We start from the raw sequence: 10000 nt of genomic DNA on the forward strand, positions 1-10000 counted from the left end.
CACTTTATTCACACCAAACTGTGATGACTGATGTCGAGATGCATTCTCATATAGGACTCATACAAATGTAATTTTCTGGGCATTCACTCCGAAGTCCAACTGCCATCACATCTGCGATCTGCAGAAATGTTTGTCTTATTGGACATCACCCGGAAGCAGGTAATAATAGATTGTGGTAATAAATTGGTTACCATTTTGTGCCACATGTAAAGTATCACCACTCAGCATGTCTTACACAATGTGCTCTGAGTTGTTGACTGCAAAGAGTGATAATATGTTTAGATGCATTGTAAGTGTAATATGGAATGAGATATTACTACACAAGCATGCAGGCACACACACACACACACACACACACACACACACACACACACACACACACACACACACACACACACACACACACACGTGCACAAACAAACTTTTACTTACTGATTTTGTATGTTTGCTATTGTATGACGGACGTGCTTTTGTGTGTTGTGCAGCCTGCAGGATTGGGTCGGCAGCAGGAGTTGGCCGTGTTCGACAGCACGAGCATCGGAGATTATAACTTTGCAGTACACGTGTCTAGTTCGATCCAACAGGATGAGAAACGTGTGTTGTATTGAATGTGACTCGGTGTGTGTATGTTTGTGTGGAATGTAGTTGTGTTTAGTTCCTTCAATGTTGACGACACTGGAGAATGCTCTGGCTGAAGACGCCTTTAGTGATTCTGTTGTCGAGCAGTGCCTTGTTAGTATTAAAGCCGAATGGATGAAGTGAGTTGTTTTGAGTGTTGATGTCGTGTGTAGTACGTTGTAATTGTTGTATCTAGTCTGTTGCTGTGTGTGTGTGTGTGTGTGTGTGTGTGTGTGTGTGTGTGTGTGTGTGTGTGTGTGTGTGTGTGTTTGTTTACAGCCTGTCTTGCTCACTTGGTTTTTTATTCCTTTTTCTGTCTTTCTCACAATGTAGTTTGTCTTAGAATCTGTTTAGCAAACTGTCTGATCGTTTGTTTACCTGTTTGCAGCAAAGTAAAAGTTCTGTTCAAATTTCGTCGGACAGGACAACGGACTCAAGAGGATCTCAGCAGGTTAGTTACGATTGTGAAACATTGTGTAATGATATACAAATGATAATTAATTAGCTATGGTATTTACACACACCTTGACCTTGATTCCACCATACCCACTATGGGTTTTGGCAATGCAGCGTAATAGCACTTCTCCAAGCAGCACGATCATCAGCATCACGAAGACTGATATGTAATGACCTGAGGTCTCTTATGACAACATCTATCCATCTCTGTTCAGGCCCATATGTTGGTCTTGTTGCATTACTAAGTCTGCTGCGAAGTAGTTGTTTTGGGGACGATTGTCACTCATGCGCAGCATATGGCCCAGCCATTGCAATCGTTGTTTCTGTATTGTCATAGCAATAGGGTCTTCACACGCTCGTTCTAAATTGTCTGAATTCTTGATTTTATTCCATCTTGAGACACCAAGAATCGATCGAATGCACCACATGTGGAATGTATTTAAGCATTGCAAGTTTGGTTGTGTAATGGACCAAGTCTCACATCCATATAGCAAGACAGGTCTCACCAAAGCACGAAAAACTTTCATCTTTGTGGAGATTGAAAACTGTCTGTTGGTAAATACCCTTTTCTTCCAGGAACGAAAAACTATACTTGCTTTGCTTATACTTATACGAGCATCAATTTCAGCAATGCATCCACCATCTTGGCTCATGATACTTCCCAAGTAAGTAAACTCTGTAACGTTTTCAAGAACAGAATTGTCAAGAAGAATACGTGTCTGCTCGCAACCAATGCTCAAAAGTTTTGATTTCTTGATGCTGATTTTCATTCCCCATTTACAGCAGAACTCATGTAGACTGTCTACTAACTTTTGTAGTTTACCCGAGGTCTTCCCAAATAGAGCTAAATCATTAGCATACATAGCAGGTTTAATGACATTAGTTCCTTGAGCTCTGACTCTGTAGTTGATGTAGAGACTTCCCTCTTTCCTGTATTCAATTTCTACTCCACCAACTTTAGCGCGCGCGCACACACACACACACACACACACACACACACACACACACACACACACACACACACACACACACACACACACACACACACAATATTTTATGCTAGCTATACCAAGCCTAAAAGTTTAGTGTTTGTATGTCTTACTGGTGGTTGTTTCAATCCAGATTACTGAACGTACTTCATGTAAAACCCGAGGATCGACAGCTGACTCAGTTTTGGACACGTGGCCTTGGTCATCAGTACCGAACACAATTCCTTGCGTACAGTACCTCCCCTACCTCGTCGGTAGAGAAAACGGTCACTGGCTCTCAGAATGACAAACCTCCATCCAATTCTTCAATGGTATAGTTACAGTACTATCTATAGTATAGCAGTGGTGTATAGAGAGGGAAATAGTTGGATATAAAATTTCATTTTATATGCAGTGCCTACCAATTAACACAACACGACCATATGGTGTGCGTGGTGTGTGTAGCCTCAGACTTCCAGATTTCTGGATGTTGATTCTAGTGGGTGCTACATGGGCTTGGGAGGCCGAGGCTATTGTGTGTGTGTGAGTGTGAGTGTGTGTGTGTGTGTGTGTGTGTGTGTGTGTGTGTGTGTGTGTGTGTGTGTGTGTGTGAGGGTTAAAAGTTCAATCCTGGTGGAGGCGACACTGTTGCAGTTTCCTTGAGCAAGAAACTCACCCACACTTGCTTCTCTCGACTCAGGAGTATAAATGAGTACCTGGTCATTGACTGGGGTGGACAAGACCACTGGGCTTGGCAGCAACATCATGCAGGAGACGGGTACGTGTGGGCCTTGGTGTCCAGTCCCAGAGCTGCACCATTGTTCAGTGCCCCTGGATGACTCTGGCCAAGCTCCAGGTGGATTGTAGCGCTGGCCCCAAGACTCCACGTAGGGCATGGAGGCCCTGCCTCTAGAGGCAAGGGTAGCTATCTCCGCAACTGACCTCAAGGTCGATGTCGAAAGACGTGGAGGGCTTAGCATTTGTCCATAGTGTGTGTGTGTGTGTGTGTGTGTGTGTGTGTGTGTGTGTGTGTGTGTGTGTGTGTGTGTGTTTGTGTGCTGTTTCAAGCCTGCCTCAACTTAAATTTTAAAGTAAATTAAAATTAGTTTTAATACTACTACAGCAACTTTACTGGAGCAAACCAAATTGCTTAGTTTCGTCACCAAAGTCAACAAACTTCAAACAAATGTGACTTTTCTTAGTCGACGAATACAACAATGTGAAGTACTAGGAAACCAAGAGTTACAAAAGTTAGCAATCTGCTCTTATGCAAACACGGCAACCAGTGTGCCCTCGACTGAACACAATCAACAAATTATTATATCCACCATGCAAGAAACGATTGACCAACTGAGAGCAGAAAAGAGTGACTTAGACTCATGCTGGCAGAGAATCAGAAGGCAAAGAAAAAGACTAATTAACAAACTGAACGAACAAATCACAACATTAATATCGGGTCAAAAGCAAAAGTTGGAATATCGACCTACAGACGATGGCCAGTCATCATACGATTGGTCGGACCTTCTCAAATCGACTCAAGGAAAGATTGTTGTTGCTGTCTGTGGTGCATTCTTTTTGCTGTTTCTCGTATAATTTCTTCACTGTGAGCATCTGCATTTGTGCATAGTGGCAGCAAGTCGACGAGGAAGTAAGTACGACGTGCAGATGACAAACATGGCATTGGATTAGAGAAATAGGGAATATAGACTGTATATCATATATGCCAGACAGAGATTATCTTCTCAATTAATTATTAAGTGAGAAAGTTTGCTTTCTAGATTGTCTGCACAAGAGATTTGTGACGTGCTATTGTATTGATATGCTGGATATCTACGTAGCTTGCCTGTTCATTCTATTTTTACTAGCAACTTTCAGTTTGTATTGGTCTAGATGACTGTCTGTTTCATATAACTGATTTAATTAATTGATGACAATAAATACTCAGAGTGTATTGAACGTCTCCAATCTACACTATCTGTTACTATACCTGTAAACACATCACACAACATTTGATTTAATCGTCTGAAATTAACTTCTGTTTGTTTGTAGTAGAGAAGATTATTGCACGTGATCAAATGTGCTTTGGTCAAGTAAGTTAATAGATGAGCATGCGTAGAATGTAGAGAACGTCAGAGGGACTGTTCCCTTCGTTGTAGACTCAGTCATCGTCAGTCGGCGTGTATTCAGTGAGTACAGCACTATAGAAAAGGTTGGCTGTGATGTCGTCACTGTTGCGTAACTGATGCACTTCGTTTGATCTCGTGGCGCCATTAATTGCCTCGCACGCGCTTATCTATCAGTTCCTCTTGTTTCGTTTGAGTTGTTTTGTGTGGTGGAGTGTTATTGTTTGTTTGTTGTGTAGAAATGGAAAGAAAATTGTGTGAAGCGGTGGAGAGAGGTGATATTCAATTAGTAAAGCGTCTTTTGAAATTGGGAGTTGATGTCAATGCACGTGATGAGAATTGGGTATGTGTTGTGAGTTCTAATGTGTGTATTGGATGTTGAAATGAACTGCACGTCGTTTGATCTCAAAATAGGACACTCTTCTGATGCAAGCGTGTTGGAATAAACAGAAGGAGATGGTGGAGTTTCTGCTCACTAAATCAGCAGATGTTAATGTGACTGACGGGGTGAGTTGATTGAGTGTGTGAAAGTGTGATGTGTTGTTGATAAGATGATAGATATCAACTAGATGTAACAATGTAATCCAACAATCAACGTTTTGGTTTCTTCTTGCTCGTCAAGAGGCAGCAGTGTTGACTTGTGACTGGCTGAAGCAGCCATTGCATGCAGAGATGAATAATGTTGTTGGTTTTTATTTCATTCAACTTCACCATCGTCACTACCATCTAACCATACTTTCAATCTAAACATGATTTCATGTGCCACTGCTCTCTACTAACTATGAACATGTTTTAGTGTGAAAGCCAAACTCTCAAGTGTGATGCAGACGTTTAACAAAAGTAGTTTTATATTTAATGGGTCATTGATATTATTTTATTAAATCTGTGATGGATGATGATTTTGGGTTACTGCTTATGATCTCGTCCGTGTTGCTTTGCTGTCTTGACGATCTTAGATGGTCTGTAGAGAGGAAGGTGGGGATTAGTAATTTGAGGTTGGAATGAATGTTTGGCTTGATGTACTGTACGTGCAGACAGCAATTTTTATTTTTATCAAATTTGTGGCTTAACAGAGACGATTATCTTGTGTCAATGATTGAAGTGTTTTGGTAAGACAAGGTTTTGTGTCAGTGGGGAGACGCTAAGCGGAGATCAAGTTGTGACATGAGGAAATAGGATTTTTATGTTTTACTTGAGATGTTAGACGTTGTACTTGTACGACTGCTTTCTAATTGATGTTGAGCAGTCAGCTTTGAGAAATCTTGTGACAAATTTGCAAGGAATGACGTTTGACATACAGAAATTTAAAATTGCAGACGAGCAAGGAAGGTGGAGATAGGCAACATGTCTAAATAGGTTTGCAGTAATTAATTGTTTTGGTTGGTGAGTTTTGGTTTAGCATGGAGGGGATGGTGGAATAATGATTATAATAATACATTCTTGTGTGTGCAGTTTGGACGTACACCTTTGATAACAGCAGCAAGAGAGGGGTGGTACGACATCGTTGATATGTTATTGAAGACCAAAGATATTAATGTGATGAAGAAAGATACTTTGGTGAGTTTGAGTATTGAGAGGTTGAGTTGATATTGTGGTGTCTGTTGTGCATGTATTAAACATATTTGTGAGTGTAATGCATTCATTTTGCTATTGTTTGTGTTTGTGTGTTGATCATTCTATTGAATGTCTCATTGTGTGTGTTGAATGGAATGTCTATTGCTTTAATATATTTTAACATAAACACTCTCTCACTATCTTATCAGTTTCTTGTTTACTCAGGTGGGAATGACAGCCATTCATTGGGCTGCAGAGAATAATCACGTGACCATTGTAGAGAGACTTTTGTCTTGTTCTATTCCTGTTGATATCAGTGATGATGATGGTCGTACACCACTGTGGTGGGCTGCCCTTAATGGTCGTGTGCGTTGTGTTGATGTTCTCCTAAAACATGGAGCGAGTCCCCAACATGAGAGGTGATGCATTCAATATCCTTCAGTCAATAATATTACTAACGTGATGTCATTGTGGGATAGTGAGAGTGAAGGATCACCACTGGAGATTGCCAAGCGACGTGGTCGCAGTGATGTGGTTGAGATGATGAAAGAAGCCATAAGATGTAAGTGAAAGAAACAATTAATTTTCTCTTTCTTTTTCTCTAATTTGTTTTTCATGTTTAAATTATTTTCTAATATTCTGTTTTTGCATCCATTTGTCTGTCTATTTTTGTTTTGTCTGTGTGTCTGTCCATCTATTCATTTGTATGACAGTGAGTTTGTGAATTTAACTGTAATTGAATTGTATGTGATGCAAGGAGGTGATATGAAAGTGTTGTATTGCTTTAGAAATATAATTTTCTGTGTTGACTTTCACAACTCACACATTTTAATGTGAAGATGTCAAATGATGTGTCCATACATACATATGTATGTTTGTAATGTGTTTGTCATTTTTACAGCAAAGACATCGAAGAGAGAGGAGCTCGTAGCTGCAGTGAGGAAATATAAATAAGAAGTGAAGGTTACATTACTGTATTACATTATTTGGTGTTGCAGGTGACGTTACTGGAAAGACAGTTGGCAGAGAAAGACGTGCAATTACAATCAAAGAGCAAAGAAGTGGCATCTTTGAAAGCACGATTGGCAAGAATCAGAGACGTAGCTAATGTTGAGAGTGATGAGGTTTGTTCAGTTCGATGGCATTCGTGTTAATGATGATTATCATTGATGTACAGATAGTTGTATACATGTCAGTCAAAGTTGCTGCATTCTGTTCATACCCACTGGCACGTCAATTTAGTAATAATAAATTAGAATTAACATTATTGATATCACCACTCAGCTAAGTGACAATAATTAATTAATTAATTTTTATTATATTTATTTTATATATTAATTATTAGTTAATTGTTATTAGTGATCAATAAAATGTTGTAGATGACTGATTGACTATGTGGTATACATAAGACAGAAAATACATAAGACAGAAAATAGTTTACTCCTTGATCTCTTTGCATTTTCAGGTTGTGGAAGATGATGTGACAGCAGCCAGAGCTCAATCTACTGCTAGCTCATTTGCTCAGTCAACAGGTACATACTGATTGTTAGTTTCACATGCTAGAATTACTGGATGGGTGTGTGTTTGTGTGTGTCTGTGTGTGTGAGCACGTGTGTGTGTGTGTGTGTGTGTGTGTGTGCACGCACGCGTGTGTGTGTTTGTCTGTGTCTGTCTGTGTGTGTGTGTGTGTGTGTGTGTGTGTGTGTGTGTGTGTGTTTGTGTGTGTGCACTTGTGTTTGTTTGTGTGTGTGTGTGTCTTTGTGTGTGTGTGTGTGTGTGCGTGTGTTGCATTATTGCTGCATGTCTGTCAGTCTCTTGATCTTCCAGTCTCTCTGTTGTCTCCTTTCATTTTCCTGTTTAGTCTGCTGATCACTTTATTGTACAAGTTTGTATTTCATTGTAAGGAATGATGTTTATGCCTTACACTAGAGGATGATCATAGACGTGATTCGTATTCTCGTCGAGTTCTGCGGGCAATTCAAGGAGTTGGCTCTACCAGATGGTATCCACTCGGTCGTGATTGTGGAGAAAGACGAGATCAGCTGGACAAATTCACTGTTCTGGTCAACGATTGTGATAAAGTTCAAGCTTTATTTGATGTGATGGCACAGAAAGGAGGAGAGAAACAAGCAGCAGACAAACTACTTGACGCGTGCAAAACCATACAAAATCCGATATTCGCTGAAGTCAAAGAAGCGATGGACAAAATGTAACTTGGGAAGATGAAGAAACAAGGGAATGTGTTTTTGTATTGTATTTTAATAGTGTTGTTGTAGTTAAATGTCCTCAATTGTGATTTGTTGTCATTTTTAATGCGAACATAGCAGTCTAGTGATTGTGTAGAAAAGTGAAGATATCAAAGGTGTTTGTATCCTTCTGGTCAATACTTACATATCAATACATTAGGTGTGTGTGTGTGTGTGTGTGTGTGTGTGTGTGTGTGTGTGTGTGTGTGTGTGTGTGTGTGTGTGTGTGTGTGTGTGTGTGTGTGTGTGTGTGTGTGTGTGTTGAAATATTAAACACAATGGTCTATTACAACGATGCACCAAAATGAAACTTTTCTCAACTCGAAAACTTGTGTGAACCGAGTGGCCACCGATAGAAGTCAGATATCCAGAAAGGATCGTGGTAGATGTACATGTTTGTGTTGTAAAACATGTGATCATGACGTATTTCTAACATAAAAGAGCCTGCACGTCTCGTTAGTTTGATGACATTACTGCAACAGTTCCAGCTAGTACCACACTGTCTCTCCCTTGTCACTAAAATGTACAACAATTCCTTTCACTTAGGCTTCGTCTCCATGTCGGTCACATGATGAGTAATAATAGTGTCTCTTGGAGGACTCACAACGCACAACAAAAATGAAAGCGAAACAAAGTTGGTGACAAGCACAGCGACTGACTCTTTCTCTCCTTCTTCTAGCATGTAGGATGATGCTATGGCCAGTAACGAGCCATCAATGTCTATCTGTGTGGATCTTGGCCATTAGGAAAGCACCTAATTGAACGAGTTTGGTATTTCAGAGTCGACTCCCTTCGTCACAAAAGCTGACTCTGTATCACAAATATCATTAGTATTTACAATATGCTAATACCAGTGTTTGACAGACAGTAACTACATGATTGTTTGCAAGTGTTTATGTTGTCTTCTTTCTCTCTGCTTGTCTGTCTGTCTGTTTGTCTGTCTGTTTGTCTGTCCATCTGTCTGCTTGTTTGTCTGACTGTTGTTAATCTGCCTACTAGCCTGCAAACATCAAACGTTACAGCCACCACCTTACAGTGTTCCTAAGATCCCAGATCAACACGTGGCTTCCTTTCTACAATCAAAATAGATCTTAACAGCTAACTGCAACACTGTCTATGACAACGACAACTCACCAAGCCAACAATCAGTTTCTCTTGACTAACATCCATAGTATAAACCTATAATCACTAAATGGAAGAAAATCCAATGCATAGATGGTACACAGAGGGTCAACACCTTTTCCTGTTGATCAAGAGTGCCTGCAACACCTCGATTGTTTCTTACATTCCACAATTTAACAGTTTTATCACAACTACTTGTACACACTAATCCTACACATGACACTTAAAAGATGCCAACTCTCCTGCATTTGGAACACACACACACACACACACACACACACACACACACACACACACACACACACACACACACACACACACACACACACACACACACACACACACACACACACACACACACACACACACACACACACACACACACACACACACACACACACACACACACACACACACACACACACACACACACACACACACACACACACACACACACACACACACACACACACACACACACACACACACACACACACACACACACACACACACACACACACACACACACACACACACACACACACACACACACACACACACACACACACACACACACACACACACACACACACACACACACACACACACACACACACACACACACACACACACACACACACACATACACCTTAGTTATATACGTAACGGTGTGTAGTAGTCAATGTCTTGACTGGTTCTTTTGATTGTGTGTTTATGCTTGTTTATAGGCACAGAAGAAGTATGACAGTGAAGGTCCGGAATCGACTGCCGTATCTCCTACTGTGTCATCACTTATTGGACCGAGTGAGTTTCATGTCCAGGATTAAGATCTACAAGTATATGTGCACCTTGTTATTGGTGTGTGTGTGTGTGTGTGTGTGTGTGTGTGTGTGTGTGTGTGTGTGTGTTGTGT

At 40.5% G+C, this 10000-nt stretch overlaps 2 protein-coding genes and 1 long non-coding RNA gene across 6 annotated transcripts in view; all 3 read left to right on the top strand.

The window, feature by feature from the left end:
* Positions 1 to 3662, top strand: part of LOC134191305 (folliculin-like) — a 14220-nt gene extending 10558 nt beyond the window's left edge. For 2 of the 4 annotated variants that reach the window (XM_062659905.1, XM_062659906.1), the window contains 5 exons: positions 55 to 159; positions 486 to 594; positions 656 to 758; positions 1007 to 1069; positions 2197 to 2586. In XM_062659905.1, coding sequence (XP_062515889.1) covers positions 55 to 159; positions 486 to 594; positions 656 to 758; positions 1007 to 1069; positions 2197 to 2380 — 564 coding nt within the window. In that variant the 3' untranslated portion in view covers positions 2381 to 2586. Of the gene's footprint in view, positions 1 to 54; positions 160 to 485; positions 595 to 655; positions 759 to 1006; positions 1070 to 2196; positions 2588 to 3165 lie in introns of those variants that run through there. The other 2 variants (XM_062659904.1, XM_062659907.1) reach the window with 2 other exon arrangements.
* Positions 3663 to 4160: 498 nt separating this feature from the next.
* LOC134191027 (kinase D-interacting substrate of 220 kDa-like) lies at positions 4161 to 8092 on the top strand. The gene is made up of 10 exons (XM_062659583.1): positions 4161 to 4251; positions 4405 to 4508; positions 4580 to 4672; positions 5618 to 5722; positions 5945 to 6138; positions 6199 to 6281; positions 6621 to 6655; positions 6718 to 6843; positions 7185 to 7251; positions 7649 to 8092. Exons 2-10 carry the CDS (start codon positions 4407 to 4409, stop codon positions 7930 to 7932), a joined length of 1089 nt encoding a protein of 362 aa, XP_062515567.1. The 5' UTR covers positions 4161 to 4251; positions 4405 to 4406; the 3' UTR covers positions 7933 to 8092.
* Positions 8093 to 9842: 1750 nt separating this feature from the next.
* LOC134190517 (uncharacterized) overlaps positions 9843 to 10000 on the top strand; it is a 1473-nt gene continuing 1315 nt past the window's right edge. Inside the window, exon 1 of the long non-coding RNA XR_009971642.1 lies at positions 9843 to 9891. This is a non-coding gene — a long non-coding RNA (uncharacterized LOC134190517). The remainder of the gene's footprint in view (positions 9892 to 10000) is intronic.

The sequence above is a fragment of the Corticium candelabrum genome, chromosome 15 (genome assembly GCF_963422355.1).
Source record: "Corticium candelabrum chromosome 15, ooCorCand1.1, whole genome shotgun sequence".
In the NCBI taxonomy this organism is placed as follows: Eukaryota; Metazoa; Porifera; class Homoscleromorpha; order Homosclerophorida; family Plakinidae; genus Corticium; species Corticium candelabrum.

What these genes read in the sequence shown, in the direction of transcription:
- LOC134191027 (XM_062659583.1), top strand. Translation starts at nt 4,407, where the DNA reads ATGGAAAGAAAATTGTGTGAAGCGGTGGAGAGAGGTGATATTCAATTA. An exon ending in GATGAAAGAAGCCATAAGAT is followed by an intron (nt 6,282 to 6,620) that starts GTAAGTGAAAGA and finishes TCATTTTTACAG; the next exon opens with CAAAGACATCGAAGAGAGAG. An exon ending in CTAATGTTGAGAGTGATGAG is followed by an intron (nt 6,844 to 7,184) that starts GTTTGTTCAGTT and finishes TTGCATTTTCAG; the next exon opens with GTTGTGGAAGATGATGTGAC.